At 39.3% G+C, this 22,948-nt stretch overlaps 1 protein-coding gene across 1 annotated transcript in view; it reads left to right on the top strand.

The window, feature by feature from the left end:
• Positions 1–22,346, top strand: part of CNN3 (calponin 3) — a 36,244-nt gene extending 13,898 nt beyond the window's left edge. The window contains exons 2-7 of the mRNA XM_060773959.2: positions 13,011–13,132; positions 14,489–14,555; positions 16,015–16,152; positions 16,601–16,717; positions 17,474–17,620; positions 21,168–22,346. Coding sequence (XP_060629942.1) covers positions 13,011–13,132; positions 14,489–14,555; positions 16,015–16,152; positions 16,601–16,717; positions 17,474–17,620; positions 21,168–21,527 — 951 coding nt within the window. The 3' untranslated portion in view covers positions 21,528–22,346. The remainder of the gene's footprint in view (positions 1–13,010; positions 13,133–14,488; positions 14,556–16,014; positions 16,153–16,600; positions 16,718–17,473; positions 17,621–21,167) is intronic.
• The last annotated feature ends 602 nt before the right edge of the window (positions 22,347–22,948 follow it).

Raw genomic sequence — 22,948 nt, 5'->3', positions numbered from 1 at the left:
ACTGCTCATAGGATGAGTTTGAGGGTGGGGTAGCATAAGGAGGCATACTTTCAGAAACATAAGTACATGATAATGTTTACATCTTATGCTGAAGGATCTCATCCAATATATGAAATCTATGACAATTTGCAGATTGTACATGACTCCTCAGATCTTCCGCCTAGAGTAGGAATTCCACACTACCAAACTATAGGATCAGTTGTAGCTTGTGAATTTTGTATCCATGATATGTGAAACCTGCCATTTGAATCCATTTACATACTTAAGATCCTCTAGGAAGCAATTCTCTTGTGTGCCATCTCTGTAGTCAAAATGGTGAATGACAACATAGAATATAGGGCCTATGTGACATCTGTATAAGGGGGTTAATATTAGTCCTTGGTGAGTTTCCAGTGTGTGCTGTTCCAGTGATCTTTTGTGATACTCTAGTTTTTTCTGTTCTTCATGTATTTATTGTTGCTGGTGGCTTGATTCTGTGCTAATCTTGCTGCCATGGTATTTGTTTAGTTTAAATTTCATTGCGTTTTGAATTAAGGTGCCATGTAGTTTCTAGAATGAAAAAGTGGGGTGTAGTTTTATTTTAAAACTACTAAATAATTGACCAAACGTTAACCTTTAACCATAAAAAGAAGCATACAATAAGAAAGTTATGTTATTTTTTGTGGCTCAGTGATGCCTGCGATCACTCCCTGCTTGGAAATATAAAAACATGAAGTTTGTTAATAATGAACAGGATATATCATTATTATGGCTACTCGATGGCATTTTTACTACAGTTGGTCAACATTTCTTTTTAGAAATTGTATAATTCCAACAAAAATTGGAGTGGAAGACAAACATTTGCTCATTAGGTAATTCTCAAGGTGGTTTGGTTAGTGGTGGCATGTTTACTGGAGGTCCATCTACACTGTAGAATTAATGAAGTTTAACACCACCTGAAATGCCATGGCTCAACACTAGGTTATCTACTTGATTGCCTTCTCCCGTACAATCTCCCCTATTTACTGAGGTCCCCTTGGGGGGGGGGGGGGGCTTCTCCAGTGAGCTAAAAGCGACCATCACCCAGAGGACCTTTTCACTGGCCACCTCAAGACTGTGACAACTGACAGGCATACCCAGTGAATTTTCAGCTATGAATTTTAAATTATTTTGTGTATTTTAATATGTGTGTTTTACAGAAAGATGTTTTAATATATGCATTTTACTCAAAGTTTTTATAATGATGTGTTTTAAGTATATTGTGTCCCATATGTAGTTAAGAAATAAAATTATTAGTATTAGTATTTTACTACAGCAGTATAATAATAAATAAAATTATTCATCATCATCATCATAGGCAATCACTCATGGCTGAACATGATTGTCTTCCAAGGGTAGAGTCCATAAGTGACTGTAGAGACCTATTCTAGATCGGCATGGTCTTTCGCAGTGAGGACATAGATTTCCAGGCAATCCTGACAAGGGTTTGCTTGATGCATTGTCTTCTTGGGATGTTTCTCCCTTCCACCCTCTTTTTGGGCCTCTTCCAAATCCACAGTACTGTTGGTAACAGCTGACCGCCAGCTTCCCAGTTCTCAATACTTACTCCATATTTTCTAAGGTTAGCTTTAAGCCTGTCTTTAAATCTCTTTTGCTGTCCACTAACATTCCTATTTCCATTCTTGAGCTGAGAATAAAGTAACTGCTTTGGGAGATGCTGATCATTCATTTGGACAACCAACATGGCCAATCCATCGAAGCTGATGGAGAACAATCGCTTCAGTGTTGGTGGTTTTTGCTTCTTCCAAAAAAGATATGTTTGTCTGCCTGTGGTCCCAAGAGACAAAATGTTTTAAGGCAACACTGGTTGAATCATATTGTTGTTGTTGCTGTTGTTATTATTATATTACTACAGAATCATGAATGTTGCCATTTTACAAGGTCTTCCACTTTTGCCAAAAAGTGCTGGTGCCTCACCAAATTACAAATCCCATGATTCCATAGCATTGAACATGACAATTAAAGTAGTGTCAAACTGCATTCGTTCTATAGTATAGATACACCCTGGAACACCATATATGCCAAAGTAATCATTTTTCAGTCTGGCACATATCTTCTATGTTCTCTAGCTTACAGGACAACCTCGATACATTTGTTTCTGAAGTGACAAGAGTAACACATAGGAGAAAAATTGAGTCCTTTTTAAGTAGAGGAGCTTGGATGGTTCATATAATTCATTTATCATAAGCTCCTATTGAATGCTGTGAATTTGCTTACTTACTTGTAAGCCAATATATTCCAGATTTATAGTATTTGGGAGAGAGTCTGGAATTCAAAAGAATGCACAGAAATATAGTAGTCCCAGGTATAGCTTTATGAGATGATTGAAATTTGAAGAAAATTGGAGCTGAAATCTTATCCCCCCCCCCCCCAAATAGTAATTAGTGTTGAATAAATTCATAAAGCATATTGAGATTTCTCTCTAGCAGCCCATTTATTTTTCTGTTATAAATCCATTACTGCTTATGCCTGTATATCGTGCACTCTTGAAGAGACGTTACTATATCTGTGTAAATCCGCCCACATTCCATCTGAAGAATGTTGCACTTTAGACTTTGCAGACAGAAATATGAGCCTTCACTCCCCCTTCCACTTTTGTGTAGCATCTAATTTGACGAAGAGCTTCGAAGAACTCAAAGATTGCTCGTAGCTTCATGACATCTGAATGGTTTTAATAAAACGAATGTGTTTTGAGGTTATTTTTTCCCCTTGTGCCTGAGGACAATAACCTACAAATATTGTGGTTTTGCACATTGTTTATGTTTCTTGTTTATTTAGCAAATTCTTCATCTTTCAGTGTATTGCTATTTCCTTTGGGGTCTGGTGCTTTCATCAGACCTTAAAGGCAGTTCTACCGTTTACCTACCATTCAGTCTGATGGTGATTAAGAGGTTAGCCAGACCCATCCTACAACCTTTGAATTTACCACAGAAATGTAGTTATTTTTGTGCATCAGATCCAGTTTCAGTTTAGCCTTTTTAAAAAGATGTGTAGAAGACTTCCAATTACTTGTACCCAGATTTGTAGGAGATTTCTAGTTACTTAACATCAACCTCTCACCTTTTAGATGTATAGATGGAATAACTGTGTCAAGAAAACACCAACATTCTCTTGAGGAGGTGGTTTCAAGAATTGAACCAAAATATTGTTATATACTTAATTTTAGTAAGTGACAAATAACAATTAGAAATCTACAGGGATTTTTCATGTTTGCCACAGTATTTTATTTGACATTTGGCTAGCTCACTAGAATATTATTGCCTCCTCTTCTTATCGGACAGTCCGCAAGTTTTCTGGAGTGGAACTTTGATTACACAAGTACCAGTCTGTTACAATTTGCGTTTGCTTTGTTCTTGATTATTGAATTGCTCTTGGGTTGATCTTTGACTGTGTGCACACATATTTCAGCAAAACAGATACATTTGATGATGGGATCAAAATAGCCAGCAGTAGTGATGTATTCAGTGAGAACCCCATATCGTTGCAGCACAATTACTGACAGTTGCTTTGTTCTACTAAATTATGCAGAACAATTTCTACTGACACTTGCATGAGATGTTTTTTCCATCTCCCGCCCCCTCCTTTGTGATTGGACTTTTTTGTCTACATTTGAATGCATCTTTGCAGGGCTGAGGAACAAATTAGAGTCTCTAGCAGGTGTTTTTGTGACAGGTATTTGGCCTGGAGCCTGGCTAAATACTCCAAAGGCACCACATCCTGACTGATATTAGAAGCTAAGCAGAGTCAGCCCAAGTTATACTTAAAAGGGAGTTCACCAGTGAATGCCAGGTGCTGTTGGCTAAGGAATTGGCAAACCACCTCTTGAGTATTCCTTGTCTTAAAAAAACCCCACATGAAATGCATGGTGTCACCATAAGCCAAAACATAAGGCACACAGACACACCTGGGCTGGGGGGGGGGGGTGTTATCACTGAAGGGCAGGGCACAAAAGGGAGGACCCTTTGGGGATGACACTTGGGGAGTCCCCCTTTGAAGGTGTGGCATGAAGTTGAAGGCTGCCTTGATGTTTTAGAGAGGAAGATGGCCTCCTTAACATCTTCCTATTGAGATAGGTTGTATAAGTTTAAAGTTTGAGAGTATTTTGCAAGAATGTGTTTTCAGAAAGGGTGAAGCAATTTGGAGAGTAGTTATTACACTCCACAGAGGGAGATATAAAAACAGGAACCAGCATGCTTTCATGAGGAAAGGGATTACAGCAGTTTGCTCCCTGTTCAAATAGCCTGGATAGCCTTTGGTGACAGCCCAGAGTTGCAAAATGCTGCTGTTGAATGGCACTGGGGAATGGTAAAACAACTGCCATTCAGAACAGATCCTGGATGAACATACCAGCCTAATCTTATCACAGAGATCTGACCCAGATGAAGCTGAGAGCACGGGTGTTTATCTCTTTTGGTTTTGCCCACCAGGATTATCTGTGCTGCAGCAATTGTCACAAGGCAGTCAGGTGGAACTGCAGTGGTTTTACCAGGATTCCATCCCCATCACCAGGTAACCTGTCTCACAGTTAGTTGGGTTCAAAGTGGATGGCTGGAACACGTTTATCATTTTGTTGGTGAAATGCTAAGCTAACTGTTCCACAGTCTGCCTTCCTGAGCCAGCTGATGTGGTTTCAGGGTGAGGTGTAGTGTTGGAGTCTCCTTAGGTTGTTGTGCTTCAATTTCTGTGTCAAGGTTTTTTCTATTAGGAATTCTTCAGGATTTCATGACAACTACGGGTCTGTTCCTATTGACATTGGCTCCTGCTGAGCAAACTCTGGAGCATGTTTTCTCAGCTTCTGGTGATCTGAATTTGGAATCACTTACCATAGGTTCTTATGATAGACATATCGTTACCTGATAAAGTTTAGATTTCTCGTCACTTGGAAATTCTACAGTAGTGGTATTCAACTTGTGGCCTTCTAGGTGTTTCTAGTGGAGACTAGCTTTAAGCAGTGGTTAAGATTCACATTAACCATTTTGTAAATGGAAGGGTATAGGAAAATAGTGGAAGTTCTCTACTAGAGATAATGATTAACCAATGCTACCACAGATCCTTGCATTGTTTTCTTTCATGCTGCTCTAGAAGGGATTTCAAGAGCATCCTTTCAGGAAGTATAAAGGGGCTATAGTGGGCTAGAGGAATCATGCAGATGTCATGTATTGGAATGAGTGTTAGATTCAAATCCGTGTTCAGCCATGGAAACCCAGTTGGGTAAGTCATACTCTCAGCCTCAGAGGAAACCTCTTCTGAACAAATCTTGCCAAGAAAATCCTGTGATACGATCACCTTAGGGTTGCCATAGCTCAGGAATGACTTGAAAGCACACAAGAGTGAAAGCTCACCTGCTCCACCCACCTCCAGTATGATTGGAACCCAGTGAACTGTGAGTGGGGCATTTTGAGTAGGACAGTGATACCATCTTGGTGATGAAGTTGCTATTGGCCCAGACACCAGCTGCTTTAATCAAAGATGTGAAGGACTGAATCTGGGCCCTCTTCCAGTACCTTTAGTAAGACCAATTAAAATGACAAAAGAGCCTTCAGAGTCTCAAAGAACCTTTGATATTCCAAAGGCAGGAGGAGGGAGAAAATGATGGTCCTGGCAGAGGACATGGTAGGTATCCAATCTGTTAATTTTAAAACAGTGAGTTTGCAAACTAGCTCAAATGCAAACCATTTGAGCTTGTTTGTGCATAATGAGAGAGATCACAAATTGCATCAAAACATACTGGAGCAAGAACACAAGTCCTCTGATTTAGATTAATATGTTTTTATTTTCAAATTATATATTCATAAAAAAAACCAGTAAAACAGATCTATATATATGCATATATGCATGAACCAGTACAATACTTCCTAACATCTATACAATATTTGTGTTTGGTTATGCTCTCCCCTCCCCCAACGCCTCCCAATTAGTGACTTTCCATCCCTTGGGTTGGATACATTCATATATAATTTCACTCTTCCTTCCTATTACATTGTTTTTCTATTCTTCCTTTTGGCCTGGTATTTATTATTTCTAAATGTTATACACAAATTCTAATAGGTTAAATTATGACGCCTTCTATACAAACTTATCCTTCTTTCTTTTCATGTTTTACATTGTTTAGAAATAGTTCCCTGTCCTTGATAAAGTTTTTTGGTGTGTTTTTCCTTTGTTCATTGCTCATTTGTCCATTTCTGCTATTTTAAAGACTTTAATTATTAAATATTGTATTGTTGGAATGTCTGCCTTCTTCTGGAACTGTGTGTATACTACTCTTGCTTCTATGATCATGTAGTATAATACTTTATAGTTTAGTGATTATTGTTTGGTTGACATTCCCAATAAAAATAATTTGGGCTCTAATTGTATCTCTAAATGACAAAATTCTTGTAGTGTTTTTTGTATCTTGTCCCAGAATTCTCTTGCTTTTTTACAGGACCACCATGTGTGAAAGAAAGTTCCTCCCCATTCTTTACATTTCCATCATTTATTGTTTCTTCTCTTATACATTTTAGCTAGTCTTTTCTGGGGTAACATCTGCTCATCATTTTATTTAAAAAATCTCTAAGATCATAACACTGAATTTTCTTTTAAGCCAATAGTCCACACTTTCCTCATTTATCTAATTCTATGTCGTGCCCGACATTTTGCATTTTTGCAACAAGTCCTCTCTTTGAAAATATAAAATCTAGCTGTTGTTTGAGTCTATTGTTAACACTGACCTGTAGCTGCGCCCAGTGCTGAAGTGGCATTTCTGCTTTTCAGTTTAAGATGTGTTTTTCCTGTTTAGTCATCTGAGCAATACAAATTGCAAAGACATATGACTGCATGCTTGATGTTCTGCCATGTACCTATTGTTTTGTTGGATTTGTTGGTTTTTCTAACTAATAATATAATACTGTGGTGTGTTTCATTTGTAAACACAGTGTGCCCTTGGTATCTGCTGAGAACAAAATATGTGGATACACAAGTCTTATTAAATACAGTTTGGTAAAAAGGTACTTCTTATATAAAATGCCAAAATCATTTAGTTTTGGGATTTAAAAAAACTATTGCATTTTGAAATCATCGATAGTGGAATATGTGGATACAAAACTCATGGATATAGAGGGCCAGTTGTAACATCAACACAGTTTAGCTCATTGGAGCCTTGTAGATCGGTTTCATCCCAGGAGCATAAGGAATGACTTAATTCCTTGAAACTGGAGCTAAGACTTCTTGCCCAGCAGAGGAGGTAGAGCCAGACCCCTGACTCATCTTCGCTCTTGTGCTTAAATATCCTGGCACATCACAGCTATTTTTGAGAAGCAAGATTCGTCTTTTAGATGTCACATTATGTCACATTATGTATTGTAAGAAACAAGGCTTTAATCTAGGTTCTTGTGGGTTTTTTCGGGCTATAGGGCCATGTTCTAGAGGCATTTCTCCTGACGTTTCGCCTGCATCTATGGCAAGCATCCTCAGAGGTAGTGAGGTCTGAAGGCTTTAATCCTTCAATGCTTGTCTCACTATTTATTTTTGCTGCATATAATAGATTGTTATGTTTGCTTTAGGTTGGTAATTTTGTAGCATATTTTCAGTTCCTTTGTCACTGTTTGTAAGGTTATATAGTTGGTCTGTAAGCAGTTCTGTGACAAAACAGATTTTGCAAGTGCAGAGCACACTAGATATTGTGGGCAATGTCCAGTGTGTGAGAGGCCTCCAAACTCACAGCAGCTACTCCCAGCTCCACCTGCCACTGACTTTCAGTGGCAAAAGAGTTCTGTTCTCCATTTGTCTTCAAACCAAGTTGTTCATCATGCTACTGGAGTTTGGGTCACATTGATATTATGAGACATGTGTGGCACATTTGGGAATTTATTGCTTAACAAAACAATAGAAAAATGGGATATGATTTATATATTAATTGTAGTGGCTGTGGCTGATACAAATATGCTTTTCTATAGCTGTCTTATGGAAAGTTGCATCTAAAATGTTATTTCAGCTAATATATTATAAACAAACCTTTGCAACACATCAACAATTTGATTTTTCAGGCTGCATAGGTCTCCTTTCCCAAAAATGTCACAGAGCACAGCAACTTTCTTACTATTCCAACTTTAGCATCACTGTCAGTGAAGGTTGTCAAAGCTACTGCTATTCTCACAAACTTGATTTGTTATACGAACTTTCATAGATAAAGACCAGCAGTATCTGTAATGATGTTGCAAAGGAAACAATAGGAAACCTTATTAATAAACCCTGGATTGCCTCCTTCTTTGTGCTTTTACCCATATACACTATTCAGTGTTAATATTTTATTTAGATTGCACAGTAAAATGTTAGATTAAAAGAGGGCCCCAACAAGAAAAGTAGCAGCAAGGCCAGTGTTCTGTGGGTTATTTTGGTGTGTTATACCAACATACTGTGGTGCTCATTCCTTTAAAACAATAAGAAATTACACATGGATGGATCTGTTCAAACTGTGATTAGGAGTCAGTGATTGTGGCTGGGTTATTGTGCTCCCCAATGTTTACATCTATAGGGAACAGATTGGAGAACAGATTCTTCTGAGCTCTTAGTAGAACTTTGGCCCTGCATGTGGAAGTTGCTTTTCTAGAATCAAAAGTAGGACCATGAGAGACAGTCTCAGAGCTCCCCAGAGAAGTTTGGGATATTGGAGAGACTGTTTCTTGGGGGTGGGCCTCACAATTGTTCACCAGCAGATAGGGATAATCACAACTTCATGGCTACTCAAATGCTAATTTTAGCTTGCAAATTGTAACATTCACATTGCCTTAAACAGACAGGGGTTGTTTCTCCTACCCTGGACCTTTCATAGATATATATACACTCCTCACTTCCAACAGAACCTCTGAAGATGCCAACCACAGGTGCAGGGTTTTTTTTCTTGTCATGTCAGGAGCGACTTGAGAAACTGCAAATCACTTCTGGTGTGAGAGAATTGGCCATCTGCAAGGACATTGCCCAGGGGACGCCAGGATGATTTGATGTTTTTATCATCCTTGTGGGAGGCTTCTCTCATGTCCCCGTATGAGGAGCTGGAGCTGATAGAGGGAGCTCATCTGCCTCTCTCCGGATTCGAACCTGCGACCTTTCGGTCTTCAGTCCTGCCAGCACAGGTGAAACATTAGGAAAGAATGCTGCTGGAGCATGGCCATACAGCCCAAAAACCCGCAGCAACCCAATCCCAAGTTGAATGGTCGGCCAGCTGCTTGGCAGTTTTGTGCCAAGAGGGTAAGGAGATCTTGGCTGTGTATGAAGCGAATGGGCTCCCTGAAGCAAGTGTTCTCCTGCTTCCCTCTATCTCTTTCTTTTTGGTTTCCTCCAGGCTGGGAAGAGACTAAAGCAGCTTGGTGCAGGGGGGAATGGGAATCCATCACCAGCATCTGAAACATCCTGAAATATGATTGAAATGGAAGCAGGAGGAGTTTAATTTTTTATTTTTGCAATTCTGCTTTACTTTACTGTGGGAGCAACTCCTGAGGAGACTGATTTCTTTTCCTGGCCCACATGGGAGCCATTTTGAGCCTATAGCATTCCAGCTAAAAATTCTTACGTAGAGTTTTAAATTTTGTATATTAAAAAGCACTGTTTTCTTTACAAGTTTTTATATTAAAAACAGTTGGCTAATTACAATAACTTCTGCAAATATAAAATAATAGCCAACATATGCAGGTATGACCATGGTTCCATTGGCAAAGTGGTGGAAAGGATGAGAAAAGGATGATTGTGTCCTGCCCAGTTTGCTTGAGCATTAGTCTCAATTAGATATGCTAATATTCATTTTTGCTATTTTTGAGTGAATATTGAAACAAGATTGCTATTTGTTTTCACTAATATTGTCTCAAAGTTTATAATAGTAAGCACATTCTTCTTTGATGTTGCATCTCTCCATTAAGGTAGCACTACGTTACTATGTTTCATAAGAAGAACGGTTCACCTTACTTTAGTTTGAAATTTTGTCTCAGAAACTTGCTCTTCTACTTTGTTCTGCCAGGTTGAGCACTTTTCTTGTACGCCAGGCATGTGTTGACAACTCAAATGCACTTACAGCACAGACTTATAGCACATATTGATAGTATGTTAATGAGCAGAAAAATCTTGAAGAGACTTCTAATAAACGGCTAGATTAAGAAAATGTTCTTGCAGTGAAAAGGAATCCTCAGGTATGTAAAGTAATACTGATTTGAGCATTGGACTATGATCCTACTTAGACATAGAAATCCACTCAGCCTCAGAGAAATACAAAGGAAAACCTGAACAAATGTTCCCAAGAAATTCCTCTGATGATGGTAATCATGTCACAGGTTCCTTGAAGACACAGAACAACAATAATACAAGGTTACCCTGGCATAGTATTTTTTTTTCCATTCAGACATATGAATACATGTCAGTGATGTCTAGTATAATACGAGAGTTATCTGGAAAGTAAGATTACAATACTTTTTTAAAAATACAAAAAATGAATATATTTTAATATAACTTAACATGGATTATAGCATAGGTATTACATTATTTTTCCACATAATCAACATTCAGTTCAATCCATTTGTCATCCGTGTGACAAGTTTTTTTATGCCTGTGTCATAGATGTCCCCCTCTGCCTTTTTCAGCCCGTTTCTTCACTTTGATTTTCTCCTTGTCATCATCGGAAAAGTGTTTTCTGCCCGGGTATTCCTTCAGCTTAGTGAACAGAGTTTTGTGTGTGTGTCAGGAGCGACTTGAGAAACTGCAAGTTGCTTCTGGTGTGAGAGAATTGGCTGTCTGCAAGGACGTTACCAAGGGGATGCCTGGATGTTTGATGTTTTACCATCCTTGTCGGAGATTTCTCTCATGTTCCCGCATGGGGAGTTGGAACTGACAGAGGGAGCTCATCTGCATTCTCCCTGGATTCGAATCTCTGACCTGTCAGCCTTCAGTCCTGCTGGCACAAGGGTTTAACCCACTGCTCCTAGTGAACAGATGATAGTCACTGCGTGCGAGATCGGGTCTGTGAGAGAGGTGGTTTAAAACATCCCAACCACATGAAGTCAACAACTCTTGTGTTGCATGAGCAGTGTGCGGACGTGCAATGTCATGAGGGTGAAAGACAGAAGGGAAACAGAATGAGGACGCTTATCTCTAACTTTCACCACAACACCAGTTGATGAGTTACTGGTGACTAGCACTACTGGTTCGCTTCCACTGGCTTTCCATTACATGGTAGTGATACCAACTTTGCCCACAAAAATTCCCTGCGAGAGCTACATGCCTTGTAACCTTACTTTCCGGATAACCCTCGTAGTTCATAATGGCAGAATTATTGTTTCCCACAGAATGTAATGGCTGAAAAAAATGATTTCTAATTGAGGATTTTTAGCCAATGGTTTGTTGAAGAGAAAAGTAAAAATTACTAGTATCCTTTCTGTTTGTGTGTTAAATTAGGTGGTTTTCTCTATCCATCCATCTCTCACTCCCTCCCATCCCTTTTCCTCTCTCTCTTTTCAGTCCATTGTAGTTTATCCTGGCTACATTCCCACCAGCTTTGCTAGAGAATTCAGTTTTATCAACATTAGACAGCATATAAAACAGTGATTCTTCAATCTTTAACCCCCCCCCCCCCCATCATGTTCAGCTCCCATCTAGTTTAACCAAGTAATTCTGGGAACTGAAGCCAACATAATCTGGAAGGTCAAAGTTTGAGAACCATTCATACTGTATAAATAATAGAAACTAGACAGCTGTGGGATCCTTCTGTATCTCCTCTGCTTATAATTCTTTAAAATGGTGACTTGGACTTCAAATTGCTGTTCTTTCCTTTTTTTCTCTCTTAAAGCAATTTTTCCAAAATGTAATCTAATTTTGTACACATTTCTAAATTGGCATTTGTATTCAGGTCATTTCTGCACAATACTAAGTGTAACACTGGCAGATATTCATCCACGTTCACACTAGAATCATAGAGTTGGAAGAGGTCACAAGGGCCACACAGTCCAAACACCCTGTCGTGCAGGAAAGTGGTCACATTTTGGCCTAGAGTCCAGGCACATTTTTATTCTAACTGCATTTGAACATGAAAATTCTTAGCATTTGAAAGTTCTCCTTTTGAATAAGGGTTCACAACTCCCCAGTAGTACCAACCAGCATGACCGGTGATATAAATAATATGAGTTGTCACCCTAAACAACATTGGGAGGCTCTTCTGAATGGGAAGGAACTGTAACATCTTTGGCCTGGGGTGATGTTGGACAAAAAAATCAAGATGCACATCAGCAACAGATGCACCTTTAGTTCTGCAAAAGTGATGGCAGTCTCTCCAGTTTTAAATTGCCTGCTTCTATCATTCATATGCAAGAGTGGTCACTAGATCTTGTCTGATCTCAGAAGCTAAGCAGGATCAACCCTACTTAATACTTGAATATGAGACCACCAGCAAATACCAGGGGTTTAGTCTATATCTCAAAGGAAGAAATGGCCAAAGCCAGTATCCTTTGCATAAAGAAACCCTACGAAATTCATGAGATCACTGTAAGTCAACAGGTTACTTGAAAGCACATGCAGGGTGGGAGAAAGAACTCTTGTCTGTCTGAGGCAAGTGTGAATATTATAAATGGCCTCCTTGATTAGCATTGAATGGCCTTGCACCTTCAAAGCCTGGCTGCTTCCTGCCTGGGGGAAATCATTTGGCTTATTTGAACAACTAAAAACAATCATCTGTGTTCTGACAAAACATCCAGAATGTGGGTTGTTGTAGCCCAGAAAACCTACAACAACCCAGTGATTCCAGCCATAAAAGCCTTTGACAATACAATGAACATCCAGAATGTTTAGAGATTTAATTTTATGTAAATTAGTAAGACTGATAACTGAGATAAGATTTGATCTATTCCAAGACATTTTCATAAACTATCCTTGCTGAATTAAACCAGGTGTAATCCATGTTCTAAGTGGAGAAGGGCCTGTTGAATTTCATCTTTCTTTTCAACTTCTTCTTCTTGCAGATTGCATTGAAATATGACCCACAAGTAGAAGAGGATCTCCGCAACTGGATTGAAGAGGTTACTGGAATGAGTATTGGAGCAAACTTTCAGTTGGGCTTAAAAGATGGCATCATACTGTGCGAGTAAGCAAAGTCTTTTATTTTTAGCTTCTATCAGACAGATGTTCTTAGTTTTAGATCAGATGCTATAAACATTTTCAGGGTCCACATATTTTTTTTTCAACCTCATTTATACAACTTGACCTGAAGCAACAGTACAATGAAGGAAGACTAGGGTCAGGAGGGCAAATTGCTTTTCAGGCTGGGGAGGCTTTCAGAAGGAATTTTTGGAATGGCATGAGACATATCATCAGAATGAAAAATAGAAAGGTTTCTGCTAAGATAGCTCTGACAGGTGGAGCTTTCCCCCTTATCCAATTGTTGAAGAAGTTTAATGAGTAACCCTAGGGCATATTGTCATATAAGGAGTATATATTGTCATATATGGAGCTGTGGTGGCGCAATAGATTAAACCCTTGTGTCAGCTGAACTGCTGACCTGGAGGTCGGCGGGTCGAATCTGTGAGAAGGGGTGAGCTCCCGTCTGTCAGCCCCAGCTTCTCATGCAAGAACATGAGAGCAGCTTCCCACAGGATGGTAATACATCCGGGCGTCCTCTGGGCAACGTCTCTGCAGATGGCCAATTTTCTCACACCAGAAGCAACTTGCAGTTTCTCAAGTCGCTTCTGACATGATTTTAAAAAAGGAGTTTAATAAGAAACCTAGGGCAATATGTCATAGGGCATATTGAAGACTTTTTAGTATATGGTACAGTGATCATTTGTAAATTATTTACAGTCCAAAGAGTATTTACATGCTTGATTTGTCCTTACCTTGCCAGGACTTTGCCACTTCATGCTACAAGTGATGTTTTTCATGCTTTCTCATTAAATATATAAAGGAATGTAGCCCGTCCAAAGAAAAGCAGGTTGGAAATGTTTTTGTAGGTTTGCTTTCCACATGCAATGAGTTTTTTCCTACATAGTGGAAGGTACATTCTATTATCTTATAATACAAGTGTAATACTTACTTACTATAAGCTTGATAGTTGTACTCATTACTCATCCCAACCAAAAAAAAAAAAATCTTGGTGTCTTGGCATGAAGTTCTATGTCTCTAGTTTCTTAGATATAATTGTCATGGTTTTCTGTTGGTGAGCAGATGGCAACTGGTAGATGGCATATGTTTTGCACCTAAAAAAACGAGTACTGATGGGGGAAAACTGGCGCCATTTTTGGAATCAGCAGGTCAAATATCCCCAGAAACAAGTCTATCATTTGAGGCATCAAAATATGTGTTACTCAAAGTGCTATCCCTATTGATTGTATGTATTGGCATTTTGATCTGAATATTTGTAATGCGCAAAGACGAGTATCTTAACTGGTGAAGACCATGTACAATTTTTAAAAAGAATATTTTCTTTGTTCACTTGCTTTTGTAGGCTTATCAACAAACTTCAACCAGGATCAGTAAAGAAAATCAATCAGTCCAAACTTAACTGGCACCAGGTAATCGAATACTTTGTTGGAAGTTGTTTGTATAAGCTGTGCATGTTTATCCTGCATAAGAGAAGGCTGAGGGGAGACATGATGAGAGCCATGTATAAATATGGGAGGGGAAGTCATAGGGAGGAGGGAGCAAGCTTGTTTTCTGCTGCCCTGGAGACTAGGACGCGAAACAATGGCTTCAAACTACAGGAAAGCAGATTCCACCTGAACATTAGGAAGGACATCCTGACTGTGAGAGCAATAGTTAGGAGAATTTCAACAACTTAGTCTTTGCTGATTTGTTTAAGGACAGACAAAACATTCAACAGTTAATGTATTAATGATTAAACAACTGGAATTTTTCTTTTCTGAAAATGAGAGCTCTGTTGAATGTATGCCACACGTTGAGACTTCCATTCTGTGAGTAAAAATAGCAAAGAGTTCTTGTAAAATTGGAGAGTGATTTTGTTTAAAATTTTCTCAGGGTTAGAGACTTCTCCATCTCTTGGGCCATTCATTCCCTTTGCCTTGCTAAAGCTATACACAATTACTTTTTTCAGAGCCCAAGAAATCTGATTGATATGTCTTAACATTTCAAATAAGAGGCCACAGATAACCTCCCAAAATATCATTGTGTAAATGTTTTTACCATTGGCTTCATGCTTTGCCAAAGTAATAACAATACCCATGTTATATAATTTAGGAAGGAATTAAATTATACACACCTCCTACCCCACATTCCGATGTCTAAAATAGACAACTGGAACAGGAGTTCACTTGGATAGTGTTGTTCATAGTAGAGCTTTTTTTTTGGGGGGGGGGGTCACATTTTAAAAACTTGATTTAAATCATTGTTGAAATGCTTTAGTCAGGGGCAGAATTTTCCTTCCAGAAGCTGCAAGGCTATTCAGTGCTAATCAAGGTGGCCGATTCTAATATTCACACCTTACCTCAAACAGACAGGAGTTCTTTCTCCCACCCTGGACATTCTGCAAATATATAAACCTCATTTGCCTAGTTTCCAATAGTCCCCTTAACCTCTGAGGATGCCTGCCATAGATGTGGGTGAAACGTCAGAAGAGAATGCTTCTGGAACATGGCCATACAGCCCAGAAAACTCACAGCAACCCAGTAAACCAGGAGTGTTTTAACACTGTCACAGTGTTCGAAATATTATTGTCCTAGATGAGGGTTTCATGTATTATGTTTAGACATGAGCATTTGAACTTGCATCATGTTTAAACAAAAGCCCAACAGAAAGTTGAAACACCTTCACACACCATGATCCAGAAATGGAGAATTAATGGGCAAAGAAAGGGATAAGCATGCAGCACCCTCTTCTCCAATCTGAATCAGTTCTGTCCCAGGATTGCCCTTTGCCTAACAAAACATCCATTCAGAATTATTTCATATATTTCCATGAAATGTTTAGTTCATTGTAAATAAGCAGAAGTAATAACTTAATTTTGTTTACTTTTAGCTGGAGAACATTGGAAATTTTATCAAAGCCATTCAAAACTATGGCATGAAACCACACGATATTTTTGAAGCAAATGATCTCTTTGAGAATGGAAATATGACCCAAGTTCAGACATCGCTGGTAGCACTAGCAGGTCTGGTAAGTCCATATTGCCCTGTGGGGCATAATGAGAGCAATCATTTTATTGGATCCATGGCTGATCAATCAATCATTATCAGTATTACAATATGCCTTTGGTTAAGGAACAGGAAAGGCTTTACAATCCTTATATCATCCAAAAGGGGCTCCTTCACTATGAAGTGTACAGATATGGTTGAATCTGACATAATGTGGAGTTGTTGACATTCAAACATAAATCTATTCTGTACCAGAGTTGTGGGATATCACCTACCTTTCACCTCTGTTGCCAAATACATAGTTGTGAAACCAGGGTTCATTCACTATTTTAAAAACAAAACAGTTTGGGCACAAAGTTATTAAATCAAGGATAACCCAGACAGCTTAAGGAAGAAGTGGATATATTTCTGCCACAATGTTCTTAAATATGTGCTAGAAATACTGAATGCCATTTTTATATTCTCCCTAGGCAAAAACCAAAGGTTTTCACACTACTATTGATATTGGTGTAAAATATGCAGAAAAACAAGCAAGAAGTTTTGATGTTGGAAAACTTAAAGCTGGGCAAAGTGTGATTGGCTTGCAGGTAAGGAATAAAGTTCACTGAAACGGTTTTCTGGAGAAATGCTTAAGATCTATCAGACAACGACTTGTGCTAATTCAAAAACATTTGCAAGATTCGTCTTAGGAATGGGAGCTTTCCAGCATATTTGGACGATTGTTAACATTCTTTACTGAAGAACAAAAAGTGACATATTTTCAAGTCAAGAATGGCATGAACTTGAAGATCTAACATCAGCAATAACTAGTTATACAATAACTAGTTATTGGCCTAAACCCAACTTCTCGTCCCATATAAAGGCTTTTGTGTATGTGTGTGTGTCAGGAGTGACTTGAAAAAATTCAAGTCACTTCTGGTCTGAGAGAATTGGCCGTCTGCAAGGACGTTGCCCAGGGGACAACGGGATGTTTTTGATGTTTTACCATCCTTATGGGAGGCTTTTGTCATGTCCCCGCATGGGGAGCTGGAGCTGAGCGGGAGGTCATCCATGCTCTCCTCGGATTCAAACCTCTGACCTGTTGGTCTTCAGTCCTTCTGGCAAAAGGGTTAACCCATTGCCCCACTGGGGACTCCTGCCCACATAAAGTTTACCCATAGGGTCAGTGAGATTGATGTTAGTTGATATAAAATTCAGCAACAGAGTCAACTGGTCTTTTCTAGTTGCAATTAGCAATTGGATTTAGGACAGTGACTAGCTGTTCTAGTCATTTTTAGATCCCATCCTGTAATGAATGTGAAGTGAACATTTTGGGGATATTTTTCCTTCTTTTCTGTCTGTAGATGGGAACCAACAAATGTGCCAGCCAGGCAGGCATGACAGCCTATGGAACTCGGAGGCATCTTTATGATCCAAAGATGCAAACTGATAAGCCATTTGATCAGACAACAATTAGTCTGCAAATGGGGACCAATAAAGGGGCCAGCCAGGTAAGCAAGATTTCTACTCTCCTACATTGTATTCAGATTTGTTTCAGTATTAAAGACATTATGAGGGAGACTGAAAGACTGGCTCACCAGCAAGAGGTCAGATCAAATCTCTGTTAGGCCAATCAGTTTCATTCTTGGTGGGATCCTGGAGGTCAGGATACTCTGAAAACTTCTGCCTTTCTGGCAGCTACCTGACTTTTAAAATTCAGAATGGCCAAAGGAACCATAGCAGGATAGGTGTTCCCAGTTCTTGTATATACAGACATGTCTCAGTTAAGAAAGCCTCTGACAAAGAAGCTCCTTATTACAGTCTTTTATACCTGCCCGGTCATCCTTTTTTCCTTGTTCTCTGCCTAGCTATAATTTTTAGCAAAATCAGCATTGGGAAGCTGGTGGATAGAAGAAATGCATCTTTTGGTGCTGAAGGCATTAGCTTTTTTGCATTTGTTTATTGTGTCAGAAGCGAATTGAAAATATAGTTATAATGTATATAAAAAAACACAAAGTTTAAAACTTGGCATTACACTAGATTTCCTTTGACCAGAAGCTTGCCACTTCAAGTGGTTCAGGTGTCGCTGTAAGAAAGTCCCTCATTGTGCATGTGGCGGGGCTTAGACTGCATTGTAGTAGGTGGTCTATGGTTTGCTCTTCTCCACATTTGCATGTTGTGGACTCCACTTTATAGCCACATTTCTTAAGATTGGCTCTGTATCTCGTGGTACCAGAGTGCATTCTGTTCAGTGTCTTCCAAGTTGCCCAGCCTTCTGTGTGCCCAGGAGGGAGTTTCTCATCCAGTATCAGTCATTGATTGAGGTTCTTGGTTTTAGCCTGCCACTTTTGGATTCTCACTTGCTGAGATGTTCCTGCGAGTATCTCTATAGATCTTTAGGAAGCTATTTCTTGATTTAAGACGTTGCCATGCTGGCTGATATCTAAACAGAGGATGGACTAGAGATGTCAATGCCTCAGTCCTTTCATTACTGGCTGCTTCTTCCTAATGGATATCAGGTGGTGCAATACCAGCTAAACAGTATAATTTCTCCAGCACTGTAGGGTGTTGACATCCTGTGATAATGCGGCATGAGCCACATCCACTGTTTTAACATGGCGAGATTATTCCACAACAAGCATGCGTATTCAGCAGAGTAGCAAAGTGCAAGGGCAGATGTCTTCACTGTGTCTGGTTGTGATCCCAAGGTTGTGCTAGTAAGCTTTCATATGATGCTACTTATAGCACCCACTTTTTCCTTGATAATCAAGCAGAGCTTTTTGTAAGTCAGTGAACAGTACAGAGTAACTCCCAGATATTTAGGTGTCCTGCAATGCTACCATGGGATTCCTTCTCAGTTAATCCTCAGAGCTTGAGATGCTTGTATGTTCTTAAGATGAAAAGTACATATCTGCATTTTAGCTGGATTAGGAATCAGAAGGTTTTCCCTATAATAAACAGTAAAAGCACTTAGAGCTTAAGAGAGCTTCTGCCCAACCATTTCAAAGCTCCCTGCTTGAGCGGTGATGTCACGATCGTAAGCATAGATGAAACTCCGTCCCTTCTGACAGTGGCTGGTCATTTGTGTAAATGTTAAACATTGAAGGAGCAAGCAGGCTCCCCTGAGGCAGGCTGTTCTTTTTTGCAATCTGCTTCTCTGACCTTGGAACCCAATGAAAAAGCTAGCTTTCTTGTAGGAAGCAATGCAATAAAGCTTGAGCTGGGAAAACGTGGGAGACTCCTCCAGCTGATCCTACTGAAGCTGTGTGTCAGCCTCTGTCAGGGAAGGAAAAGAGCTGCAACCTCCAAAGTCACTTACTGAGCCTGGATGAATAGTAAAACAGCAAGAAAATGGGAAAACAATGTTTCAAACCTTCTAGTGACTACCTGAATACTTACTCTTAAATCCATCCAGGGATTTTTTTAACCACCCTCCACTTTTATGATTTACAATTATGGTGGTCCAACTCATAGGTCTATTGATTTTTTTAAATACACTATGGCTAGTTATTCAGCTTAATCTGCATTTACTTCCGTAAGGCTTACCGAATTTGGCTGTTTCATTTCATGTCTGCATATTGTTAGTTCTGAGTACAAAGTTTCCTGAAACAAATTAAACTCCACTTCTTTTTTATGGTACAGGAACCTATTCCTATTCCTTTCTTGTTATTTCTGCCTCTGGTACTAATTTTGTGTTAAAGATATAACACCCAGGAGCACATCTACTTTGTTAACTTTCACTACTATAGACAATGAAATGGGATCTTCTTTCATTAGAACCATTGCTCATTTCCTGGCAAGTTGCTCCCCAGAAAGGAAGCCATGTTGGTTTGATGTTGCTACTTAAAGGTGCCTTTGCTCCCTTGTATTGGAACATCCAAACACATGGAGACATATGGATGAAAAGGCACCACCCCTGGAAAGTGTTAACCAAGCTTTTTTTTTAGAAAAGGGCCTGTCAGGAACATCAAGTGCTTACAAGAGGGTAAAGCACCTTCCTGCAGTGATACTTGGCATCATATTTCACCACGTAATAGTCGACACCACATAATAGTTGCACTACCATTTTGGGGATACCAAAATGTTTTTCCCCCCATTCCTTACTTAATCGTCGCAGATGTTTACAAAACTGAGAAACTCCCTTTCCCCCTCAAAGACAGTTGAAGCAAACATGGAAATCTCCCTTCTCCTCTTTACTTCAAGGGGTAGGACAGGTTTTAAAAAAATGCCTGGAATCCCGCAAACAAAAGGCACCAGTTTTGTTTTATTTTATAGCATAAGTCGCACACCCCTTTTTTCCAGCAAAAAACAGGAAAAAGTTATTATTATATGATGAAATACATTTTATTTAGTTTTTACTAACCTTTACCGATAATGCAGAGTCCAATGGGAATCTGGACATGTCTTATCAAGTCGCTTGAATGCAGCAAGGCTGAGCGGCAGAGTCTCACCAGTTTTAAATCACATGTATTTTACTACAGTACAATCCCATATCTGCAGAGCCAATAATAAACTTTATAATAATAATCAACTTTATTTATACCCCACCACCATCTCCTCGATAGGGACTCAGGGTGGCTACAGTTTCTCCCTGTAGAGATGTTCAATGTACTGTGATGCCTGCCACAGATGCAGGCGAAACGTCAGGAGAGAATGCTTCTAGAACATGGCCATACAGCCCAAAAAACCTACAGCAACCCAATGATTCCGGCCATGAAAGCCTTCGACAATACATTGAACATATCTACTGGGAGAAACGGTTCCAAGACACACAAAAATTGGAAAAACTGAAGATGCCTGCCACAGATGCAGGCGAAACGTCAGGAGAGAATGCTTCTAGAACATGGTCATACAACCCGAAAAACCTACAACAACCCAAAATAATAAGAGTTCACAATTATCCCATTTCATACCTCCACTCAAATTTCAGGAAGGTATCACCTGTGGATATGGGGGGGGGGGGTCGTACGGTACTACTATTCTTTGTCCGTAATTATTACCCACTCCTGAAAATTGTTGTTTTGGTCATACCATTTTAAAATAAATCTTTGTTTTTAGGCGGGAATGCCTGCACCAGGAACACGGCGAGACATTTATGACCAGAAAGTTACATTACAACCTATGGACAACACTACAATTTCTCTACAAATGGGCACCAACAAAGTAGCTTCCCAGAAGGGGATGAGTGTGTATGGCCTTGGACGGCAGGTATATGACCCGAAATATTGTGCTGCACCAACAGAACCGGTCATTCATAATGGGAGCCAAGGAACAGGAACAAATGGCTCAGAAATCAGTGATAGTGATTATCAGGCAGAATATCCCGATGAGTACCACAGCGAATACCAAGATGACTATCAGAGAGATTACCAGAGAGATTACCATGGTCAGTACAGTGACCATGGCATTGATTATTAGATTTGCCTCCTCCAATGCTCAGTATTAGTTTATTATTTTATTCAGTAAAAAACGAAACTAGCCTTGTGGAATTGTTACCCATCTTCTCTACACATTATGCTTCATATACCTAAGGAAATATTGCCTTACATAACATTCCTTTTTCCTTTCTCTGCTCTTTTCCTTCTCTAGTTGCCTTTAGTGCTGTAACGGTTTCACTGTACAGCATAACCAATAACTGCATATGAAGTAAAAAGGAATACTGTGAAAGGGGAGTTCTCTCAAGCAGCCAAGTCTTTTAATAATAATAATAATAAACTATGCATTTTTTTACAATCCTCTTCTGAAGTAGCCATTTTAACATACCATACCAAACTTTTTCTTTTCTTAAGAACTTATTTTATTTACAGCTCCATCCCATGGAAGACTGTAAAAACTTTTTGTTCATATTGGTAATAATTATGGACAGTGCCACCAAAACTGAGTTTGTGGCTTATTACATAAAGATAATTTTTGTTGGTTATTTCATAAGTACTTGCTTGCTAACTTCTAATGTCAAAGTAGACATAATAAATGTGCATTTGTGATCGTGTGTGTTTCATTCCAATATATAAATTGACCAAACCCATTTTTTAAAAAGCTGTCTTACTTAAAAGGGAGCTTGCATAAATTCCTGAGCCCACAGAAGTCTCCATGTTTTGATGGTGCATTGACTTTTATTTTCTGTGCCATAATGTATCCATGTAGAATTGCCTTTTCTTTGAATTGTATTTATTGCCACATTTCTCATCATAAACTGATCTTGTTGTATTTTTTATAAATAAATGTTGTTTTCTTGAAGCCCTGGAATAATTTGTGTTATTAAATAAAAGGTAGAAGTTTACCTTGACATCAAGTCTAGTTGTGTCCAACTCTGGGGGGTGGTGCTCATCTTCATTTCTAAGCCGAAGAGCCAGCGTTATCCGTAGACAACTCCAAGGTCATGTGGCCAGCATGACTGCATGGAGTGCTGTTACCTTCCCACCAAGATGGTACCTATTAATCTACTCACATTTGCATGTTTTTAAACTGCTAGGTTGGCAAAAGCTGGGGCTAACAGCAGGAGCTCACCCCACTCCCTGGATTCAAACCACCAACCTTTCGGTCAGCAAGTTCCAGATCTCAGTAGTTTAACCCTCTGCGTCACAAGGAGTCACATGTTATTAAATACAGTAGAGCCCTGGTTATCCTAGCTCCACTCTTCTGACACTCTGTATTATCTGATATCATCATGTGGCTGACTGGAAACATTGCATCCTTTGATATGTGCTCATGAGAGCGGGTGGCTTTCTTTCCTGTCACAAAAACTGGGAGGAGAAGGAGGAGGAAAGTGCATCTCCAAAGGGAATGGAGGGGAGGGGGGTGAATCAAAAGAAAAAGAGGGATGGGAGGGAAAAAGGAAA

The sequence above is a fragment of the Anolis sagrei genome, chromosome 4, assembly GCF_037176765.1.
Source record: "Anolis sagrei isolate rAnoSag1 chromosome 4, rAnoSag1.mat, whole genome shotgun sequence".
NCBI classification, from domain to species: domain Eukaryota; kingdom Metazoa; phylum Chordata; class Lepidosauria; order Squamata; family Dactyloidae; genus Anolis; species Anolis sagrei.
The sequence above is the reverse complement of the archived record's forward strand: the minus strand, read 5'-3'. Positions and strand labels throughout refer to the sequence as shown.